Raw genomic sequence first — 25,590 nt, forward strand, 5'->3', positions numbered from 1 at the left:
TGTGTAAATAAGTCTTGACTGACCACACCAGTGGAAATGTGAATTAGCTGGGGGGGGGGGTGAGTCAGTGGATAGGGGGGTGAAGGGTAAAGTAAAAACATAACTTATGTAACCAGGGAAATTTTTTCTAAAAATAAAAAATTATTAAAAAAAAAAAAAAAAGAGGGGAGGGAAAGAACATGAATCATGTAACCAAGGAAAAAATAGTCTAAATAAATAAATAAATTTAACAAATACCTAGGCATGTTGAAAAGCAGTAGTGAAGAGGCAAGAGATAAAGACAATGTAAGATTAGCAAGAGAAAGGAGATGATTAATGAGGCAATCTGTTGGAGAAGATAGGAAGGGGTGGGATCAAGAGCTCATAGGCTGACTTTGGCAAGAAAAAGAGCCACTTCAGTCAGAGACTGGAGAAATAGAGGAGTATATTTGGGGTGGGGGTGGGGGGGTTGATAATGAGAGAAGAGACAGCTCACAGTGAATGGTCTCAGTTTTCTCAGTTTAAGCTTTATCAGTTAAGAGAAGAGATTCTTCTACTAAGAGAGTGAAGGGAAGATAGTAGGTTCCAGGTCAGAAGAGAAGGTTTGGAACACCTTCTGTGGAGAGCAGGATAGAGAAAATTAGGGAGAACATAAAGCAAAGACAGCCAAGTGAAGATTAGGCAACACAGTGGTTCCCAAATTTTTTTGGCCTACTGCCCCCTTTCCAGAAAAAATATTACTTAGCCCCCTGGAAATTAATTTTTTTTAATTTTAATAGCAATTAATAGGAAAGATAAATGCACCTGTGGCCATCACACACACCCCACCCTGGATCACTGCAGCACCCACCAGGGAGCGGTAGCACCCACTTTGGGAATCACTGAAGTAACATAAACAAGATTAGAGAACATCAATTTGTTTTGTACCAATTTGATGGTCAGTAGCAAAATGGAGTAGAAATGATGAATGATAGGAGTAATAGAAAGCTGGAATCTGGAAAGGGATTAATGTGATAAAACCTTGGGTGCAAGGGATTTGAGAGTAGAAGACAATGTGGAATTGAATTGATTAACTATAGGTTTGGGAAGGGCAGAAAATGAAGTCTTAGCAAGAATAGCATCCAAAAGGTCTGCTGGAACTCTCTTCTCCTGACTTATTGATCCTATCAACACCATCTTAATGGATATGATTCCCACGTCTATATATTGTGCCTTAGTCTCTCTCCTAAGCTACAATCATGAATCACTGACTGCTGTCTAATCATGACTTATTGACACATTAACAATGTTGCCAAAGAAGTCCCCACCAAAGTTAAATTTGACTTAAAACTTCTAAAAATAATTTGCATTTTTCCTAATTTGCAATTTGATTTAGTTTTTTTAAAAAAAACTCTTACTTTCTGACTTAGTACAAAGGGCTAAACAAGTGGGTTTAAATGACTTGCCTAGGATCACACAGCTAGCCAATATCTGAGGCCAGATTTTAACCTAGATATATGTACTATGTCTAGCCTTCCCACACCATGGATAATACAGTAGTAAACTAGATTTTGGCTCCACTTAATATTGAATAAGGATCAATAACTTACTTTTGTAAAATCAATGCTGAATCCTCCTTGACAAAATCCCTGTCCATCAGCATCAATATTTTCTAAAGAAAAAAAAAAGTTGCATAAATCATAAGAAAAACAACTCTAGTATAGTTATACAGAAAGCTAACAATTTACTATTAGACCCCAATAAAGACAATAGTTTGTATCAAGTTTTTTAGAGTCATGTTACCTTTAGGAAAAATAAAGATTAAGGTGCTTGTAAAAATGAATTAAAAAGAGGACTGAAAAAAAGTTAAGTTTCTAAGACCCTACATATTCATCCTGCTTCCCCACTTGACTAAACTATATCACCATTTAACCATCATAAATGGCATAAAAAAGATATTTAAAATTTCAATTATATCTTCAGGCTTCTAATGAAAAGCTTCAAGGAATATATACCAATCCAGAAAGATAGGGAGATGGTCATCCAGTATATAAATTAATAAACTCTAAATAGATAAGACTCAAACAAAATAAGTTCTGTGGGGCTAACAAGGGGCCATCTTTATAATTAAATACTTTCATAAGGTCATAAATCTAGAGCTGGAAGGGAGCTCAGAGATTTATTTATTCTGATGAAGAACCTGAGGCCCAGTTGTTTATAGCTTTATATCTTCCCAGTACCATTTTACACTAAATAGGTGCTCAATAAATGTCTATCAAATTAAAAAACCTAACTTTCTTGGTGTCTTTTCATTCTTACACTAAGATAGTGAGAACAATATACTCTAGTTACTAGATAATCTTTATAAGTGAAGTAATATTAATAAAAATCATTTAGTACATTGCCAATCACATACTAATACTATATAAATGCATATTCCCTTCCTTTCCCATTTATTTTTCTTCCCTAATTATAATATATTAATACAACAAATATGTAAGACTTTTGCAGCTATATACTGTTTTTACAAGTGAGAAACCAAGATCTCATTTTTGAAGAAGCTTGAATCTTGAACACTTGACAATATAATTTAATTGAATGGTGACTTATTCAGAAAATTTGCTAAAATTAACAAAAATACTTTCAGAGATTCTTAATTGATTTTTAATACTAGAGAGCTGTTCAGTATTCTATACCTTAGTATTAAAGATCACAACACTATTATAATTTAAATTTTTTCAAACCAAAAAGGACTTGGAAAAATGGGATTGTAAAGTTTCTAGAGCACAGTGAATTATTCTAAGGAATTCTGCTATGACCTCAAGTCAACCATTGTATATCCTTTATATTTTTTTTTAAAACCTTACCTTCCATCTTGGAGTCAATGACTCCAAGGGACAAGAGTGGTAAAGGTAGGCAATGGGGGGTCAAGTGACTTGCCCAGGGTCACACAGCTGGGAAGTGTCTAGGACCTCTCCTCTCTAGGCCTGGCTCTCAATCCACTGAGCTACCCACCTGCCCCCTTGTATATCCTTTATTGCAGCTGCATCAGGAGACTATTTCAGGCTGTTTGTGAAAACTTTCTGTCTTGATTATTGAGATGTAGGATAATATGTAGTGTTTGTATTTTTGCATTTGTAAAAATACTTTCTAAACAAGAATATTTACTTGTCAACAATTTAAAATTTTTGTTATTGTTGTTAAGCCTTGTATATCTTAACAAAGTTTTCTTATTTGTTCTCTACTCATGATTAATATTCATTGTTTAAATTATTTTACTAAAGTAGCATCAATATATATTTTAGGTACCAACATAATATAAAAATCAAGGGAATGAACAACCACTCCAAAGAGCATAAATGAGGTAATTTCTAAATAAATCCTAAAAAATCAGAAAAGGCATAGAGAAAAAAAGAAAATAGTCATATTCATTCATCCATCCATTCAAAAATAGTACTTGAGTCTTTAGTGGGCATTTGGAAGTCTAGGCAATTCCCTTCAACAAAATTTCAACTTATCTACCCCCTTTCAAAGCTGCAATAAGATCCTGACCAAGGAAATGTTATAAGCCTTGATATTCCCCACTAAGTTAGAGGACTAATCAGACCATGGCACTCAATACTTATATCTAAACAGAAATGTAGTCCATCAATTAACCCATTATGAATAAAAAAAAAAAAGAACATTCATGCTTAATAATCTTGTGATAATCTCATTTTTATAGAATCAGAGGTGGCACATGTAAAAACACTTCAGGAAACTAAAGCTTATTCTGTTTCAGCAGAAGAGCATTTTCTTTTTATTTTAACTTTTGTTTGGAAATCTTCCTAAAATTTATTAGTCATCCTCTCCTGGCTTTCTAAGCAGATAACAGCAAACATAATTTATTTTTTTATATTCATCAATACTGCAAACATTAGTCATTATACTGTACATAGTAGTAGAATGGATAGGATAGTGGACTCTGAGGAGGCAGAAACATGCAATTTGAACCTAAGTTCACATTGTGAATCTGATACTTATTAGTTATGTTGCCATGGCCAAGTCACTCAGTTTATGTAAAAATGAGTCTCGGTTTACTCATGTAAAAACTGGAATGATAATAATGGTATTGATTTCACAGGGTTGTTTTGAGGATCAAATGAAATAAGTGGGTAAAATATTTTTCAGAGTATAAAGTACTTGTAAATGACAGATAGGATAATGATGATGATGCCTTTAGGAGCTTCTGAGGTGTTCAAATATTTTTTGACCCTACACTAAATGATCCCAGCTATTTCATGCATTTCCTTTTCATAATTTTTTTTTTGTTTCTCTCAAAATCATCTACCCCCTCTCAATATGGTCAATATGCCTGTCCTGTAAAACCTATGTTCTTCCAATTTTCTGCTTCTAATCTGGTACTGGCAAAAGACGGGATAACGAAGATTGTAGGAATTGTGTTAATATGAGTAAATAATTTTTGTGTTAGAGTCTATAGGATGCTTCCAGAACAAAGTACATGGCCGTTAAAAAAAATGGATTGTGGGGGCAGCTGGGTGGCTCATTGGATTGAGAGCCAGGCTTAGAGACAGGAGGTCCTAGGTTCAAATCTGGCCTCAGACACTTCCCAGCTGTGTGACCCTGGACAAGCCCCATTGCCTAGCCCTTACTGCTCTCCTGCCTTGGAACCAATACACAGTATTGATGCTAAGATGGAAGGTAGGGGTTTAAATTAAAAATAAAATAAAAGGTTAAAAAATGTGTTGTATGGGTAATTTTCATATCTCTAAGCCTTTTTTCTATGCTTTCAGATTCACCACAGCACTTTGAATATCTAAAATTGGTGGGAAATGAACCTCTGGATAAATAAGGTTTGTTCTACCTTAAAGCTATCAATCCCAGAAGAATTCAAACATAAAAATGAAAAGACAATGATTACATCTAAAACTTGACCTGGGAGAAGGGCCAGTGTGGTTTCATTGGTGTGGGGAATTTCTGGGTAAGGAAATTCCCTTTACCATTGTGTGCCAGCACCTCCTCTCCAACTCACTTGCCTAGAGAGTGGCCTAGTTCATTGAGATGAAGCAATTCACCGAGAATCACACAGCAGATATATATCAGAGATAGGACCTGGAGACCCAGGTCTTCCTAGTTTTTTTTTTTTTTTTTTTTTTTTTTAACTCTTAACTTCTGGGTATTGGCTCCTAGGTGGAAGAGTGATAAGGGTGGGCAATGGGGGTCAAGTGACTTGCCCAGGGTCACACAGCTGGGAAGTGTCTGAGGCCGGATTTGAACCTAGAACCTCCCGTCTCTAGGCCTGATTCTCAATCTACTGAGCTACCCAGCTGCCCCCTCTTCCTAGTTTTAATGACAGCTCTCTATGCTGCCTTCCCAAAATTTGACTTTTACAAGTAAAGCAATTGTAAACTCTTTATCAAATATTGTATTATATCTAGAAAGCATAATCCAGTCTAAAAAGACCTAGAAATAAACCAGAAGGAATACAATAGAATTTCAAGTCTGAAAGCTAAAGTTTTTAAAAATTTACTTGAAACAATTTATCCATTCTAATTCTTAATGACTCACCCTAGGATAAATACTCTCTGATTTCCTAATTGCGGGGAGAAAACTCCATTAGGGAAATAACATGTTTCCCACATGTTTAGGACATGTGATGAACAAAGGAGGAAGACACTAGATTCTACCTCAAGCCTGGCTGCGCAGGGGCAGCTAGAAGGCTCAGTGGATAAAGAGCTAAACTACAGAGCTGGGAGTTCCTGAGGTTAAATCTGACCTCAGACACTTCCTAGGTATATACCAGGCACTGTCCTAAGTTCTTTACAATTGTTATTTCATTTGATCATTACAACGACTCAACAGGTAAATGCTATTATTATTACCATTTTACAGTTGAGAAAACTGTGGCAAATAGAAGTTAAATGATTGATCAAGACCACAGAGCTAATAAGTGCCTGAGTCCAGATTTGAGCTGAGGTATTTCTTACGTCAAATCCAATTCTTTATCTAATGTGACACTTAGGTACCCCCAACACAAGGATTTTTAGAAAGTTCTGGCATATAGAAAGTGAATATAAGTTAAATTCCTCTTTCTGGTTAGCTTCAGAAGACTTATGATGAAGAAATATTTTTTCCAATAGTTGTTATTTTGCTATTAAAAGAAATGTTGGACTTTAAATGTTGATTTGGATCACTGTATCACGAGGGTTTTATAATATGAATAGTACATTTGGCCCTAGAAAACCTAGGGTCAAGTCCCACCTCCAAAAATGACTAAATGTATGATGGTCACCAAATTGTTTCCTCTGCCTGAAGCTGTTTCCCTACCATGAGTCATGAGTCAGACTAATTGAACTACCTCACACAAGCTCTTGTAAGGAAAGCAGCTTCCACAGATGCAGAATAGCAACTAATTTGTAATTTATAATCTTAGAAAGATGCCGGGGGACACTAAAAGTGGTTTGACCAGCATCATAACACAAGGTAGCTTCAGAGGCAGACTCATGTACCCAAAGTCTAAGGCTGGATCATGCTAGCTCTTGGAAATGTGGTGGTGGTGATGTTATAAGAGCTAATCGAGATGCATTTCCTTTACTGGACTCACTATAGCAAATCAGAGTTATGAGACTTTCTGAATAAAGATGATTAGAAATGTGATTCTAAGATGGCTTAAGTATGTATAACCACTGTTTGGGAGGGTGAGAACTCAAATGTTCTTGGAAAAGCCAGGCAGATTTGCTCACTGTACCCAGAGAGTGACAGGATTATGTTTAAATCCATATATCTTAATCTCACATGAAAACACATTTAGCCACAATCTTTGTCCAAACTCATTGTGAATACATAAAATCTCACAAAATAAACTTTATATCCCTTTCTAAAAAGTTGCTGCAAAGCATATTTTATTTCTTTACATACTTGACCGGCAGGGAGCATACTCAACAGTCTTTGTTCCATCCTGTAGAAAGCATGTTCCAACAGGTTCTCTCTCTTGTTTCAGTTCGGTTCTCCAGTGATACAATGGAGCACAGGCCTGAAGCCAAAATAAGGAAAATAAGCAAAATATCTGTAAAAATTAGCTCTTAAAAATCATCAAAATTTCATTTCCCCATATATTACAATGTTAAAAATTAAGCAAGCAAAACCACACAAAAAAAAAAAACTGTTTAAGGTCACGTTGAACAAGTAAGCATTTGGTATATAAATGCTTGCTGAATGTAGGAAGATTAAAAATAAGTACCTTTTTATATGCTGTTGAAGAATAAATGAATTAGTCCAAATAAATATTACTTCAAAATCATTTCCAAAAATGTTTTAAAAGCTTTTTGGCCAAGTGAGTCATAGTTTGAATTGACTTGGAGACTAATTTTTTCCTATGATGAAAAGATTCCTTTAATTCATTCTGAGAATAATTTGTTGGCTGAGAACTTGTTTTGTTATTTTCAGAAATATTTCTTTCAGAACTACATGTTAGAAATATTGTATTATTATTTATACACAAAAGACATCTAGAGAAAAAAGTAATTTCATTTAATATAAGCAATTTAATGGATTTCCAATTTTTCTGAAGCAGAATATACTGAGTGATAAATTTAAAAGGAAATATGACATGACAGAGAGCAGCTGATCTTGGACTTGGAAGGACTTGGGTTCAAACCTCCCCCCTTTTTGGCTATATGAATCTGAGCAAGTCGTTTAAACATTATGTCTCCTCTGGCAACTCTCCAAGACTGTGCAGAGAGGGCACAAACCTGGGAAAGTATTCACTGGGAGTTGCCTACATCAATGAAACTACAGGTTGTTGTTTGTTTATTTGTTTGTTTTTATGTAATGAATAAAGATACTACATTACACATAGACCATTTGTTTATTTCATTTTAGTTTGAAAAACTGTTGTACAAAATGAATCTTAATCTGCACACTAATACAGAACTATAGACAATGAAAAAGACATGGGCAATCTGCCCCCTCTGTTAGGATGGAATATGAGAGCAAGAGATTTAATAGCTTAGTGGACAGGAGGCCTACCTTTTAGTCAGAAAAATAATAATTCAAGTCTTGCCACTGACACATACTGGGATAAGCCTCTTTATGCCTCTAGTTAACTTTAAGACTAGAAATTACACACACAAACCCCCCCCCCCCAAAAAAAAAACAACTTTGTCAATCTGAATTGATGGAGAGAATTTTTATATACAATGATTTCCTTACGTCTATAAAATACCAAGTCAAGACAAAAAAAAATTTTTTTTTAATGTTGGGAAGCAGTTCTATTAGCTATCAAGTTGAATGAAGAATGGGGTTCAAACACAAGTAAGCACTGGTATTCTAATGCTATAAGACAGAGAGGATAAACTGTAGTTTCAACTAGATGCTTCTGCAAGCTTTCTGAAATGAAGCCTTGACAGAGAAGATCCTCAAACCACATGGGGGTAAGGGAATACAACACATTTAATAGAAAGGGAAAAATATATAAGGTATCAATCCACAATGGAGGGCGGTAGGGTAAGACTTTATTCATTCAAATGTTAAAATTTACCATTACTATTAACACTAATTTTCTTTGATAAGGTGGAAACCTTTTCCTGGGATGATGACAGTTTTGATGAATTATTAAATAGCTTGTTTTGCTTTTTAGAAAGCAAAAGAAACTTTCTTAAAAGTAAACTTGAGAGGCAGGTAGGTGGCTCAGTAAATAGAGAGCCAGGCATGGAAATGGGAGGTCCTAGGTTCAAATGTGACCTCAGATACTTCCTAATTTTATGACCCTGGGCAAGTCACTCAACCCCAATGGCCTAGCCCTTACCACTCTCCTGCCTTGTAACAAATACTATTTATTGATTCTAAAGCAGAAGATAAGGGTTGTTTTTTTTTTTAAGTAAGTTATTTTCCTGACAGCAATTACAAGTTTAAAATTTGAGGTAGTAGGAATACAAAAAGGTTCAGTCAGTTGTTTTTTTTTAAGATGTTAAGGAATTTCTTTCCCTTTCTATTCTATGTTTTTTATTCTTGATGCTTTTAAAACAACTTATTAATTTGCAAATATAACCTTTCTCTCTTCAGGAAGTCTAAATAAAGATTTGAAAAGAAAAAAAAATGTTCAGTAAAACCAGTCAACACACTAAACACATCAGAGAACATAATAATATGCCATACCCGTAGTTAAAAGAGAGTTTAACAGATACAGCAATAAATTGTTATTGATTTTAAAAGTATTGTCATTTTTATTATACTAGTATAACAATAAGCAATGATTGTCCCTTTAATTGTTAATTAATTCTTCATTTCTTTAAATAATGGTTTGTAATAATTTTTATGTCTTGAGTGTCTCTTGAGTAAAAAATAATTATTCCAAGACTTCATACTTTCTGCAAAACTTTTGAATGGGATTTCCCTTTCTATTTTTTCTTCCTTTTTTTAAGTTGCTATAAAAAATGTTAATGATTTATGAATTTATTTTGTATGCTGCTACCTTACTGAAGCAATTAATTATCTCAACTAGGTTCATTGCAAATTCTCTGTGATTTGCTATTGTTACCTGTAAATAGGGAAGATTTAATCTATTTAATGACATTTAAGTCATTAAATCTAGAGATTTCTTTCTCTTGTTAGAATTTCTAGAACAATGTCAAAATAGGAGAAAAAAGAGAATTCTTGCTTCTTTTCCAGTATTTGCAGGAAAGATACTTTCAGGTTTTTCATTGTTTTATTTTCATGAAAGAGTAATATATTTTATCATAGACTTTTTAAAGTCAATCGATATAATCATGTGACTTAAGCAATTGTCATTTTGAATGTCATTAAGAAAACTATTCTAATGTTGAGTCATTTTTGCATCTCTGATAAAAACCTAACAAGGAAACAATGAATAAGTTTTGGATGTGTTACTTTAGGTTTTTCCCCTAGAATTTTATTTAAAATGTCTGAATCAATATTTTTCTCATAAAGGAAATCTGTTAAAGTATTTTCTGAGTTTTTGAGAACTACATGCAAAATATAAGCATTAGTTGCTCTTTAAATGTTTGCTACAATTGATCTATAAATCTATCTGGGCCGGGGATTTTTAATGTGAAGTTTCTTGCATCATTTTAATGTTATTTTCTGAGATTAGGTTATGATCTCTAATCTATATTCTAGAAATTTTGGTATTTTATATTTTCAAGGGAATAGATGATTTTCCTTAAATTCTTTGTTTTGCTACAATAGTTTTGGATAACAGTTTCTCAAAATTACTTTGTTTTCTATAGTAAATTTATCTTTTTCTTTAATTTTTTAAATTTGGTTTTCCTTTTGATTTTGTCTTTGTATAAGAACACTAGTTTTGAATAACTAGCTTTTTAAAAAATGTAGTACAATTCTATTCAAAAGGAGGTTGGTACATTGGTCAAACAAAATTTTTTAATATTTTAAGAATAATTTAAGAGATAATTTAAGAAGGTAGTTGGTGTAGAAATAGTGGAAGAAAAATATAGTGGAGATGGATAGCATTCTTTTTTCATAAGACCCTCAAAATTATCCTGGATCATTGTATTGCTGTTAGTAGCAAAGTCTATCACATTTTTATCGTTCCACAATATTTCAGTTACTGTGAATAATGTTCTCATGGTTCTGCTCATTTTGCTCATGTAGGTCTTTCCAGCTCTTTCTGAAATCATCCTGTTCATCATTCCTTATAACACAATAGTATTCCATCACCATCATATACTATAATTTGTTCAGCCATTCCCCAACTGAGAGATATCCCTTTGGTTTTCCAATTCTTTGTTACCACAAAAAGTGCAGGTATAAACATTTTTGTAGAAACAGGTCCTTTCCCAAATTTTTTTTTATCTCTTTGGGATACAGACCTAGTAGTAGTATTAACAGATCAAATGTAAGGCATATTTTAGGAAGAAAATTGACAAATTGGCCTGTATACAAAGAAGTGTGAGCAACATGTTGGGGAGAGGCCTGAAAATTTTGTAGGATATATATAATAGATATATTGCTGGAAACGAAGCTTAAAATCATATATATATATACATATATACACACATACTACTAAAAAAACAAGAAATATTTAACTTAGAGAAAAGAAGATTTTGGGGAGTGTGATGGCTTGCTACAAATATGTGAAAGGATGTCTGGTATAAGAGGAAAAAAACTCATGTATTATTCCAAGAAAATAACAAAAAATAAAATGGGTAGAAGTTGCAGAAGAGAAACCATATAAAGAAACTTTCCTAACATTAAAGTTGTATGAAAGTGGGATGGGCCGCCCTAAGAGGTAGTATATTCTAGGTATTTGGAGTACTTCAAGCACATGGTAGATAATGATCATTGCCAAGGGCACTGTAAATAAAGAGATTTGCTATTTCAAGTATGGACCATATGACCTCTGAGCTTCCTTCTAACTTTGAGATTCTGTGAAACTAAGAAACTAGCAGGTGAAGACAGAGACATTTGAAAGAGTTTTCATAGCTCCTGAACAAAGGCTGAAAAAAGTTTAATGTAGCCACATTTAGTTACTGGATTGAATAATTAATATACCTTCCTTGAACGGTAATGACATCACTAATTTTATTATGAATAATACTTTGGTAAGTAGTTTTAATTGCTTTTATTTCATTTGAGGCCTACAGACACTTGGGATCCTTTTTACCCTGCTACAAAAATTTCATGATTCCTTCCCAATCATGTGTCAGAACTATGATAAACTGGATTATAGTAAACAGTAGAAAATGGTTATATTTTCCTTCTTTGTGAAAATTCATACTTGATTAAAGATGTTTTGTCTTCCAATCCCAAACTCCAAACCCCATTTATTTCAAAATTGGTTATTTGGGTCCATGTATGTGCAGTGGCATGTGTATGTAAATATATACATACAGACATAGATATAGATATAAAGTTTCACCACTCTCTTTTTCACAAATGAGGAAACAGATATTTTTTTAATGGTAAGTGCAGACCTGGGATTTGAACCAGGTTTCCTGATTCCTTATCCAATGTTCCTTCTATTTGCAATGCTATCTGCATCTTTTATAAAAATCTTTGACAAAAGTAGAAGGGAAAAAAAATTATAACTTTTTTATTCTTTTTGATGAAAGGTAACGGTTAGGTTAAACAAATATTTGAGACAGTCTTTAAAAAGAAATCTACTGGCTCACAAAAGTTTTCTTCAGTTCACAGCATGCTCCACTGCCAAACTCCACTAATGCTGATAAGGAGGTACTTACTATCCTTCTAAATCACCCAGTTTCACAATCTCACTGAGATTCGTCCACCTCATATATTCAATCTGTTGCCAAGTTCTCATTTTTCTATCTCCTCGACATCTCTCCTATTTATCTCTTTCTTTCCACACTCACACAGACAGGGCTCTAGTTCAGGCCTCCATCATCTCTCACCTACACTACTGCCAAAGGCTCTTATTTGGTTCAACATACTTCAAGCCTCCCTACATTTCAATATATCCTCCACATACTGTTAAAGCAATTTTCCTAAAGCACATACTTCATCATGTCATTCTCCTATTCAATAAACTCTAGTGGTATCACATTATCTCTGGGATAATACAGAAACTTCTCTATTTGATATTTAAATTATCTTTGTAACTTGGCCCCTTCTTAGCATTCCAGGTCTTCTTATATATGACTAGCCTCCATTTGTACTGTGATGCAATCATACAGGAATACTGCATTCACACTTCTCCCTGTTACCTTGCTTTTGCACTGGCTGCCTCACACATGTTACCTGTAGAATCCTGAGTTTCCTTGAAGACTCAGTTCAAAGGCCACTTTTTATATGAAGCCTTTCCTGTCCCCCCCAGGTTCAAGTGCATAATCTCCCCCAAACTAATTTGTATCCATATTGTGATACTACATATATAATTATAATTATTATACTATACATGACATATTTGTGTTATAATTTTTATATATTACTAAATATTATATATCATTTCATTTATATGTGTATAAATATGCATTTACATATACACATATGTTTATATATTTATACCTTTACGTGTGTGCATATATACACGTGTGTACATGTACACCCATATGTGTAGATATTGTCTCTGTTATAATATAAGCTGCTTGAAGGTAAGGATTATTTCAACTTGGTTCTTGTATCCTTGGTACTTAGCACAGTGCTGGGCACATAGTAAGTATTTAATAACAGCTTGTTGATTGATTGGAATGCCGTTATATATGGTTCAGTTGTTCCTGACTCTTCATGATGGTAGTTGGGTTTTTCTTGGCAAAGACATTGGAATAGTTTGTCAGTGGCTTCTACAGCTCACTTTAGAGATGGGGAAAGTGGGGCCACAGGGTTATGTGACTTGTCAGATACACAGAGCTAGTCAATGTCTGAGGCAGGATTTGAACTCATGTCTTCCTGACTCCAGGGCCAGTGCTCTATCTACTGCACCGCTGAGCTGCCCCTGATTGGAACTGTCTGTGCTTCCAAATACCTAAGAAAGATCCTGTATGAGTATTTGTGGGTTAATCTTTCAGAGCCAAATCTACTTATAGACATAGCAAACCAGCAGTATCATTTTAAACCAACAAAATCAGATATGTATTTTATGAGAACTAGTTCTATTTCCTTCATTAGATTATATAACTCCCCATTGAAAACACATAAGAGGTATTTTTAAACCATAGTTCTTCATAAATGAGTCTACAATGAAAATTGCCCTTCCCACCTATTTCATATACTTTCATTCCACTCTGGCTCATATCATTAAACTAAAACTCTGGGGTATTCTTACTACTAAATATAAAATTTACATTGACACATAAAAAACTCCAGGGGAAAATCAACAATAAAATTAATATTACTACATAACAAGTAGCATTTAAAAAGCATTTTTGCCACGTTTTGAAATATTATTTTTGTCCTCACAATACTGAGAAGTAAATACTATTACTATTCCTATTTTATAGATAGGAAAAACTGAAGTTGACAGAGAGAAAGTGACTTACACAGGGTCACACAACAAGTATCTGATGACTCCAATGCCAGTACTTTATCCATTGTGCCTCTTAGCTACCTTCTGATAATTAGAGGAATAAAAGGAAAAAAAATATATAGAACTTAAAATTCTTTTTAGGTCAACAGCCTGATTTACATATTTGGGGCATATACACATCAAGTGTGTATATGTAAATAAATTAAAAATAATTCCATAGTTTCTACACTAGATTTACTTAGCTAATTTACTGAATAAATTGCCTAAAGGACTTACCAAAATTTTATCTTGCTTAGATCTCACAGATGCTCCAAACCACTGATGAGATTTAAACTCCAATGGATCATTCTTCGCATAATCTCTATTGCCTAAAGAAAAAAATTGAGAGGAAAGAAACCCCCAAAACATTATTTTTAAATAATGCAGCAAACTTCTTTTTATCTAGCCTGAGAAGGAAATTGTGATGGTTAATCAAATACTTTAATTGACAGAGGAATACATTAGACTATAATATCTTAACACAATTTATAGTGAATATCATTTAGTCTGTCTTTGTAGAGAAGGTGAGAGAACTGGGGGAATTGAGTAAATCAGATTGACTCCATTTTGTGATTCAATTCTGGATCTAGAAATTATTGTAAATGTGCATTTCCCAAAAATCCATAATCTTCAGGCAGAGATTTATACCTGAGCTTGGTTACACAAATTCAGTTTAGAGAAGGTTTGCCAAGAGGGGGTCTTTCTTGGCAAGAAAGGCTGGGCTTTTTCTTCTGAAAGTCATCTTCCCTTAAATGCATAGCAAGTGGATTTTTTCTTATGCAACAGATCATTTTCCCTTTAGAGTCATGGTACCGTACCCCCTTGGCATGAAGATCTGCTAGGTAGATTTTTTCCCTGACAAGAAAGTCTGGAGTTTTCTTTTCGTTGTTTTTTAAGAAGAAGCTCAGATCTTCCCACCATGGCTGGACACCTTCTTGATGAGAAGGTCTAAGGTTTTTCTTAGTAAGAAGTCATATTTCTTTCTATAAGGCAGATTAGATACCCCTCTGTTCCATATATGAGAATGAGTATAGACACGTGTGGGAGGCCAATAAGAGAAGTGCCCTCTTCAATTTAAACAAAAAGGGTGAATATGTGGGAGGCCAATAAGAGAAACAGAGTCTCAAATAGGTAAAAATCTGAGACTCCTTTTTTGACCCTTTTGTGATCCATACCCTTTCTTGTTGAAAAGTATTGTGGCCTTATTGAAAAGCTTTAAGCTCTTAGTAAACCAGTAGTCAAGAGGTTAACATTCTTCCCCTTTGGTCAGAAATGCAACTGCTTGGCAAGCCAAGGTCGAAACCTTACTTTAGCAGGGGCATTTGGCCCCTGAGAAAAGTATTCTCAGACTTAGCTGGCTGATAATCACGTAGCTGAAGGTCTAGCCTGGTTCTTATCTTTACCTTAAAGTTTCTGAGGCACTTCAGAGAAGCAGCTATGAGTTAACAGTCAAGATCATCTCCCATGTCCAAGTCTTTATCAACTAAGCCATCCTTATCAGATTATCAGGAGATGATAAATAGATCTCGACAGACAAGGTTATTCTGTAGCTTCAGAGCCAAATGAGATAACAGCCTCAGAAACCCCTGGATCTATTTCAAGACACCAAAGACATGCACAAACTTTGCTTGACAAAGATATCTACATGGAATTCTGTTATTCATTTTAAGCATACTACAATCACTGATTACTGATTCCCATACACAGTTATTTAATTGTTATTTGGAATTATTTCTTTTAACTCTATTATGAATTCAATTTATCATTATAATACTGATTAACTAATCTGATTATATACAGGAAATATATAGCTATATAGAGGCATAACACAATGAATATAAACTAAAGTTGCTTAATTAGATTATTTTTTAGACCTTTCTGTTCAATTATAAGTCTAGTCTACTTCTTGTCAGGAAAATTTATTCAATTATGAAAATTGCATGAAAACTGTATTGCATTGTTTGAACATAGCCAAGTGGTTGAAAAGCATTGTGCTTAGAGACCCTTAACTTAAGACTTAGGTCATGCTAACCAGAAACCTGATCGGATCCAAAGATTGATGCAAGGAATTTTCTCACAAGTATGCATTTCAAGCAACTTATTTGTCTTATATGAAAACTAGTCCCTTTCTGTTCAACTATTTCTAAGTTCCTTTGAGTAAAATGAGACACCTCTTTTTCTGATTTCAGGGAATTATACCTATTTGCTCTCCCCCTTCCAACCTGGAAAGTTCCTAATCTTTCCTCCAACTGGAAATCAGATTACTTAATTATACATTCTATTTTGTATTCTGTTTACTTTTAGTACATAAAAATCTGTCCTCCCCTGTATCTGGGGACCGGCATCAAACTGAGGAGGCCTGGTCCCAATTTGTTATGCAATTGGCATGCATTGCTTAATAAATCGATATGCGTGGAAGCTCGAACCTGTTTCCTCCATTAGTAGGAGATTTCACTTGCCACAAAGGCACTTAAGAATCCTCCAATGCCTATGTTACCATTATAAACATCAATTTTCCCTGTGCTATTTTTGCATAGAAATGATGGCTACATTGTGTTGCAACCTAGATAATTAGTCAATGAGAATTCCTACAATGTACCAAGAAGTCTTACTGAAGAACAAATTATAAAAATGAAAATTAACATGAACCCCTTGTAACATTTCTACCCAGAGAAATGGCTAACATTCATATTCTGTAGTTACATTTTTTTAGGAAACATGATTTGAACAATATATCCAATTTAATTTTTTTATATATTGAAACCAGTATAAGACTGGTCTATGCAAGTAGAAGAATTCTGTTCTGTCAATTCTTTTTAAGTGATAATCCATAAAGTGAGATAGTAGAAACTGGCAAGCACAAAAATATGTTTAGTATACCTGAAGCATTTGGCTTAGTAGAACAGAATGGTGCTTTGCATACTCTTTTACAACAAAATATTTCCCATTCATACATTAAAATCATTCAAGATTCCTGATTGAAGATTTTCTTTGTAAATAACATTGTGCTGATTAAAACAAACCCAGAATGCTGCAGAATCTCCTAAAAGAGATTCATGATCACTCAAAGGAGTTTGGACTGACAAATCATCCAGGTAAGACCAAAAGGATTAAGAATGTTTACTTCCAAGATTTAAGCATGCATTTGGAAGATCAATCTATATAGAACTTGTCCATCAGTATACATATCTGAGATAGACAGTACTGATGGATAATAGGTTCAGCCCAGATTTGGTTGAGGAAAGTAGATCACACATGGTGACCAAATTATATAACCATATGTACTATGATTCAACTTTGAACAACTCAATTTAATTAGACATTGCTTAAAATTTTTATACTAGAAAATGAAATTTAAAAATTATAATATAGGTAACATTGCAACAAAGATTCTAGTTACATAAATTGTCAAATTTAATAAAAAATATGAAACTTTATCATCTTTTCTGGAGTCATCTACTTATAAGTATTACTTGCTCTCTTTATTCCATATGCTACAACAAAGAAAATGGTATAGTGAAAAGAACAATGAATTAGGAGTAAAAAAAAATTTAATTCCAGTCTTGGCTCTTCCATTAGTCATTTGTATCACTTTAGACATGTATAACAATTCTGGACTTTTGTTATCTCATTGGTAAAATGAGAGGGTTGTAGATATTTTCTAAGAGTCATTCTGGCTATAACACTATCATTATCATTCTATGATCCATACACACCTTGGCAATGACCTAAATCCAATACCAAGGTTAAGATGAGGGGAAGAGAGAGTAGGTCAGGCTATGTTCTTCTTATACATCTTTTCACAAAATTATATGATTCAATATTACTATTCACCTATATTATTATGAAAATTGTTTTGACCTTCAGGACAGGTTGAAAGAATCTTAGAAACCCCCAGATGTCTGCAGATGACAGTTGAAAAACTGCTGCTTTAGAGTTTCTTGGTCTAACTTCTTCATTTGACAGATAAGGAAATTGAGACCCAAAACATGAAATATCTACACTGGTAGCATTAAGTTGAGTCTAAGAAGAAGAAAGTGCACTGACTATCAGTGTTTTAAAAACCAATATGTCATTAGGTAACAATACTATTTGGCTCACAGTCTATGTGAAAATCAAGGAATGACCTCCAAACACTGTACCTCAAAACCTACTGAATTTGAAGATTAAATGGAACTGAAGTATAACTTTAGTAATCATTAAACTTATTGAAAGACATTTAAAATTTCCCAATTTGAATTTCAAAGGGGAAAACACCTAATTAATTTACTCTTTATGGCATTCAACTGATCTTTTTTCTTTAGGTCAAAATTCCTCGACAGACCTTCTCTGATCTGTCATACACCATATACATAGAAACACAATAAAAAAAATTAGAAAACTTAAAAGACAACCTCTATGTATATTGAAAATATTTGTGTAGGATTACAAGAATAGGACCTGTACCTATTTATGCTTACTGTGTAACTTAGAACACCCCAAAATACTATGTATACTAAGGTATTTAATCAATATTTGATGACATCAATGATGATGAAGAAAAATGACCTGGGAAGGGTCTTCATGAAAGGAGAATCAATCTACCTTAATAACCATATCCTTACTTTAGGAAAGTAGAGGAAGATGCCATTGGAAGAATCTGTAGATCATTATACATTCATTAAGCATTTCACATGAACCAAACATCAAGAATAAAAAGTTGAAAGTAAAATAGTTCCTAATCTGAAGGAGTCTACCTTGTAATCAGGGAGTCTACATATAATACAGGCATGCATACATACATATATAGTTGTATATATATTTGTATACATATATTTATATTCAGAATATGTGCAAACTGAATAACAGTTCTGTTTCAGAAGACATAGTAGCAGCAGAGACTAGAGAAAGTTTCATGTCAAAAGCCATACTTGACCTGACTCTTGAAGGAAACCAGAAATCTGAAGTGCCAAAGGTGAGGAGGGAGTAGATTCCAGACAAAAGTGAAAAGCCAATGAAAAGGTTTAGAGATGGAAAATAAAAGGTCCTATAATATAGAACTGTGAGGCCACCAGCAAGGCTGAGTGAAACAAGGAAAAGAATAAAGCATAAGAAGGCTGGAAAGGTAGAGAAGATTTGAAGAGATTTAATTATCAAACAGAAGAATTTACATTTGAGCCTGTATATTATGGAGCTACTGGAGTTCACTGAGGGTAATAAATAGAACAGCAAATAAAGCACTGGTCCTGGAGTCAGGAAGACCTACTTACTAGCTGTGGGACTCTGGACAAATCACTTAACCCTGTTTGCCTTAGTTTCCTCATCTGTAAAATGATCTGGAGAAAGAAATGCTAAACCACTAGAAAATTTGCTAAGAAAACTCCAAATGGGGTCATGAAGAGTCAGACAACTGAAATGATTCACCAAGAAAAAAGAGTTCACTGAGCAGGAGTTTGATATGATCATGTTCATGCTTTAGGAAAATTACTTTGGTGACTGTGTAGTGTAGTAGACAGAACAATAAACTCTTAGTCAGAAGACAAGAGTTCTAGATCCAATTCTGAAAAGGATAGTCTGTATGATCTTGGCAAAGATACTTCATGTTTGGGGGCCCCAGATTGCTTATATGTCAAATGAAGAGGTTAGACCAAGAAACTCTAAAACAGCAGTTTTCCAATTGTCATCTGCAGATACCTGGGGTTTCTAAGATTCTTTCAAGGTCAAAATGATTTTCATAATAATTCAAGACACTGTTTATCTAATAAAATACTACTCCTGTTTCTAAATACATATTTGTGTGGTACAGGATTTTCTCATATTTTAACCAAAATAACATATCCAAAAAACAACAATATATTAGGGCAGCTGGGGGGGCATACTGCATAGAGCAGTGATTAGCAAACTTTTTAAAGAGGAGGCCAAAGGAAAGGAAATGTTCATCTGTCAGTCTGTTTCTAAGGCAACTCTTTTGAAGTTTCATTGTATTGTATCCTACTCATTGTATTCGTCAGATTAGGAATAATGTCCCACAGCAGGACAGAACATTTCAGGGGGCTGCATCTGGCCCCCTGGCTGAAGTTTGCCCATCACTGGTATAGAGCATTGGAGGAAAACCTGAGTTTCAATCAGGCTTCAGATACTTCCTAACTGTGTGATCTTGGGGTAAGTAACAACCTGTTTGCCTCAGTTTCTTCAACTATATATATANGCACTTAATATTTCTCCAGTTATGTATATCTATAGTTGAAGAATGTTTTCTAATTGTGTTCATATAGTTCTTCAACTATATATATATATATATATATATATATTTATATATATATATGTATGTATAATAAAAAAAATCTACCTCTGAAGGTTGTCAGAAGATCAAAACAAATATTATTTATAAAGAACTTAGCACAGTGCCTGCCTGGCACACAGTAAGTTCTGTATAAATGCTAGTTGTTCTTGTCATTGTTATTACACAATAAATTTAATGCAGAAGCAAATATGACAATTCGGAGATATTCTATAAGTCAGACATTTGCCTCTTTGTTAACTAGCATTTATTAAGCATTTACTAGTACCAAGCACTATGCTATGCATTGAGAATACAAAGCAAGTAGGAAAAAAACAAATCTCTTCCCTCAAGGAGCTTACATTCTAATGGGGGAGAAAATGCAGAAAATGAAGCAGAAAAGTAGGAAAGGGGGACATGAGTACTAGTATGAGACAATGATAGTGGAAGAACTGAGTGCAGCCAGAAAAGTAATGAGGCATTGCTGGTCTGGGCACCTTCTTTAAATGGAGGTTCTGGGAGGAATTATGAAATCAGAAGTCGAGGCCCAAAAGGGACTAAGGCTATTTCCAATGTGTGAATTCCAAAAGTGAAGTAAAAATACTTAAAATGAAGAGCTAGGATATGTTAGAGGAAGTCTTGTCAGCAATCTGGAAAGGAATGAGAAACATTGCTAGCCAGTACTCCTTCCTTAAATGGAAATTTTGAGAGAAGCCATCCAATCAGAGGGAGAGACTACAGGAGCAGTACCAGTAAAGAGATTTGCAAAGATTTTTAAACAAAGCAACTCTTCTCACTAAATTTTTTAATTCTAAAATAGCTAATTTTTATTAAAATATTATAACATGTAATGAGTTTGTCATTATTTTAAATGAATAAGTATTTTACAATAGATCCATTTTAATTTCTTATGTAATAAGAATTGATATAACCCACATAAAAAATCTCTTTGGGGGGGCAGCTGGGTAGCTCAGTGGATTGAGAGCCAGGCCTAGAGACAGGAGGTCCATGGTTCAAATCCGGCCTCAGACACTTCCCAGCTGTGTGACCCTGGGCAAGTCACTTGACCCCCATTGCCTACCCTTACCAATCTTCCACCTATAAGTCAATACACAGAAGTTAAGGGATTAAAAAAAAATCTCTTTGGCACCCTTGATCATTTTAAATTATTTGGATCCTGAAACCAAAACTTTAAAGAGTCTATGATTGACCTCAGACCTACTGATCAATGATTTTACAGGAGTGTATTGTTCCACAAGAAGTACATGACATTTCTTCTCAGTTTAAGAAAAACATACAATAATTTTCATCCCTCCATTTCCCACACATAAAATCTCCTTGGATTATATTTTTTGAAGAGTAACAAAATGTAGAAATCTACACAAAATTGAAATCATATGTGGTTTATGTTAAGTTTCTATGGCCACATTTGTAACCACAGCAAAATTGTTCTCACAATCACTTGATGTAGTCATCAGGTTATACAAAATGCTCATGTACTGGAATAAAAGGCAAAATATATTCCTGGTATGGAATCCCTTTTCTGGGACTTTCTCTCCCTAAGTTTTTTTATGCCAAGTTTGGCCAAAATATGCCACTGTTATGGAATTCTTCTGGGACTTTTTTCTCCTACGTTATATTATGCCATGTTTGGTTTCATGGGACAGACCAAAATTGGCATAGGTCTGGGGGAAATTCTTGAAACATACACAGATCTAAATAACTCATAACTCAAAAAAAGTTTTAAACCTAGTCCTCTCAAATTAAAATATAATTAAAATTTTTTCTAACTATGGTAATTTTGGAATATTTTAACTTTGAGCAAAAATTTAGCAAATAAGAATAATTGGTGTGAAGTGGAAAAAGTTAATGTAAGTTATTAATCTCACACTTTAATGATGTAAGATGCCTTTTTAATACAAAGAATCAACCCCATCAATTTATAGATCAGGAAAGAGACCAAAAGAAGTTGAATGGTATTCTCCAGATCACATAGTTAGTGGTAGAGACAGAACTAGCACATATTTCTCCTGACCCTAGCCCTCTTTCTACTATATCAAATAATTATTTGAGTCAGTAACACCCTAATGATAAACTATTCTACAAGAAATGCAATCACATTATTTTCACATCTAAAAAATATAACTACTCAAACTAGGGTTGAAATGTATTCATTCATTCATTCATCTAGTACTAACTGAGATCTTTAGGCAAATTTCCCCTCCTAGGCACTGTTTATAGAGGATACAAAATTTTAAGAGATAGGTCTGATCTAAATGACTTTATAGAACTTTACACTCATAGGTGATCTAAGACATGTTAAAAGTAATAATGAATATTTAAATATCATATCAAGGCTAGCAAACCACTTTTCATGTGCTATCACATATGATCCTCCCAACAACCCTAGGATATCAGTGCTATTATTGTCCCCATTTCACAGATGAGGAAACAAGCAGACATATGTAAAGTGATTTGCCCAAGGATACACAAGCTACTAAGTGTCCAAGTTAGAATTCAAACTCAGGTATTCTTACTTTCAATTCCAGTATACCAAGAATAATTAAATTGTATGATAGAGTAGAAGTTAGCCATTAAAGCAGATTTTATAAGTATGAAAAAGAGATTTTATGGGTTCAATGTATTAAAAATGGTCACCAGAGAATTGAACTATTATCAACCCTCAATTAAGAATAATCTCAAATCAAAATTGACTTTTATGGAAATTTATTTACAATTAAGAAGAGAGAGAGAGAAGTATGGCGATAAGAATCTATCCCACTGATTAGTCCAGGTAGATCTTAACCCTCAGCTGAGGATTTAAAGGGCCTGAGGTCCGGTGAATGGAGCAAACTTCATTCACAGAGTCTATAAAAGGAAGTTTCTTAATAGAAGTTCAGGAAGATTCAGTCTTTAAACTCACCATGTAGAACAGTCTCAGTCATGAACCAGCAAAGCTCCCTCAGGTCCCCATCACCAAACCAGAAGCAGCCTCACTCACTCAACTCCCTCTTTTATAGTGGCCACCTATGGGTCACTTCCAGTGCCTTCCCTTAGCCTGCCAGTCCAGGCGCTTTCTCATAAAAAGCAGAGGGGGCGGTCTGTTGATTCTGATTCGTTACTCACTCTAGCACACATGGGTTAGGGCCTCCCAGAATTGGAAGGTACTCTCATCATTGGTGATTAAATCTAAAGATGGGCAGTGTTGACTTAATCTGATTATCACAATATATGCCAAGAATGTCAATGACAAAAACATTTAATTGTTTTAGAATGAGACTACTTCCAGAAGTAGAGTAATTTAAACAACCCTCCTGGAATCTAGTTTACATTATTGAACTAGAATTATTTATTACAGAGAAGTGATTTCTAAATATATGCAAACTTTGGTTCTGTCCTTTTCCAAATAAAGTGAAATTCCTGATCAATGGAATCTAAAATTAAAAAGGGAGAGATTTTACAATGCTTTCCAAGCCTTTTAGAAAGCTTCAAGTCAATTCGTTCTACAAAGACATTTAGCAAGATGCCATAATGGACACACACATATTTATTCATATATAGCATAATTGCAATTAGCTAGATTTTTCAAGTGTTAAGCTTCAGTCTGGTGGTAAATGACAACCTAGCAGATAGCCTGAGATAGAAAATAAAAGGGCAATTTGATTTATGTTTAAGACCATTTCACTTTGAGCTGAATTATTATTCATTGTTCAGTTTTTGCTATGGGGTCCTTTATGCTTTGCAATTACTAGACTTTTGTATAGTTATGCAGATTTTCAAATGGCCTCTAAAAAAACACTCAAGTTCCTAGTTTTCCCCCTAAGGAGGGACAAGTCAATTCAGAAATTTAGAAGCTGGTTCAACTGAACCAATTACCCACCTCCAGAATAATTTGGTTTTAAAATGTGGGTTTTAACCTATTTATTATATGTAGTGAGCCTTTCATTAGACTATTCACCACTTGTAAATTCTGTGCCTCAGAAAGATTCATTTTGTCTTCTGAAATGAACTATCTAGAAATTTTGAATAATTACAATTTTAAGGGTATAACTGTAATGTACAATTACAATTTTAAGAGTTCTATAGAGTACAGAAAGCAGTTTTCCTTTGGGCTAGAGAAAAGATTGAGCAGTCTTCTCAAAATAGGGTATTTCAGTACTGAATATGATATTGTTTCAGTGCTTTGCACAATTGGAAATGTGGGAGGGAGGTGCCCTTTGGAGATCTATGATTTCACTGGCAAAGAAAACTTCTGGTATAGGAACTCTCTTCACTGATACAAATCAGTGATATAAAACAGCTTCCATCTGTAATTTATATTCTTAAAGAAATTTATGACCATTAAGAGGTTGAGACTTGTCCATGGTCATAGCAGTAGATTCCATCAGAGGCAGGGCTTGATTCCTGGTCTTCTTGACTTCAGGACTGATAATCTATTGTTTATGGCATGTTGCTTTGCAATTAGTAGTTACTTAAGCAACAATTTGAATGGAATCTTTTCACATTTTCTTTTTTTCCACGTAAAACAATACCCATTTCCAAATTCCAAAATTAGCCTCTAAGGGCTAAGGACCCTTCTTTCAGGTCCCTTAAAATATGTCAGCACATAGAAGCAATTTTTAATGATCATCTAAAAACGATAATACTACATTCAAGGGATTCTAAAATGTTTGCCTATTTGAATTGCAAAAGCTTATCTAGGAGAAATCTCTAACTATATTATCATATTTTACTCAAAGAACTTGGCCACAGAGTTTATGGTTATGATCTAATAAACCGAAAAAGCTCTAAATATTTTGTCATTATTGGCTTGAAAAGACCACAAATATATCCATCCTGCATAATTGCTTTCCATTCTATATTACTCCAAAACAGATGGAGGTATTTTTCCATAACATGACTAAAATATGAGAAATAAAACATGAACTGATTCTTGGAAAGATTTATACCAGATTACTGTCTCAAGGGAGCAAACTGAGGCAATCTTAAACATCTTTGGGATGAATGGAGTCTATGAGCTAATGAACTTGAAAATATACAACTTAAACATTTTCACAAAAATGCAATCTCTTGCTTTTACCTTTTCATAGGGAATCCTCCTGAGAAATAGTAGCAGAATTTATGATTCAATGAAGAATAGGGATAATTCTTTTCTGCCCTCTAGATTAACAATGACAACAAAAATATTACTTTCTAGAGGCTCAAATTAAGGTTAAAAGATTTTCACAAATTCACTCTGAAACTGGGCCAATCAATATCAAGTGTAAATGACTATCATTCAACCAACTGGTAAGAACTATATGACTGGCATCATACTAACTCATTGCATCTAGGGTAAAATTTAGGGTGAATTTTATTCTTATTTGAGAAGCTG

General features: G+C 34.0%; 1 protein-coding gene across 3 annotated transcripts in view; it reads right to left on the bottom strand.

Moving 5' to 3' along the window:
• ITGAV (integrin subunit alpha V) overlaps positions 1 to 25,590 on the bottom strand; it is a 118,435-nt gene that overhangs the window by 58,715 nt on the left and 34,130 nt on the right. For 2 of the 3 annotated variants that reach the window (XM_044669723.1, XM_044669724.1), the window contains 3 exons: positions 14,195 to 14,286; positions 6,877 to 6,991; positions 1,569 to 1,630 (listed from right to left, as the gene is read on the bottom strand). In XM_044669723.1, the coding sequence (XP_044525658.1) occupies positions 1,569 to 1,630; positions 6,877 to 6,991; positions 14,195 to 14,286 (269 nt within the window). The remainder of the gene's footprint in view (positions 1 to 1,568; positions 1,631 to 6,876; positions 6,992 to 14,194; positions 14,287 to 25,590) is intronic. The other variant, XM_044669725.1, reaches the window with a different exon arrangement.

The sequence above is a fragment of the Gracilinanus agilis genome, chromosome 3 (genome assembly GCF_016433145.1).
Source record: "Gracilinanus agilis isolate LMUSP501 chromosome 3, AgileGrace, whole genome shotgun sequence".
Taxonomy (NCBI): Eukaryota; Metazoa; Chordata; class Mammalia; order Didelphimorphia; family Didelphidae; genus Gracilinanus; species Gracilinanus agilis.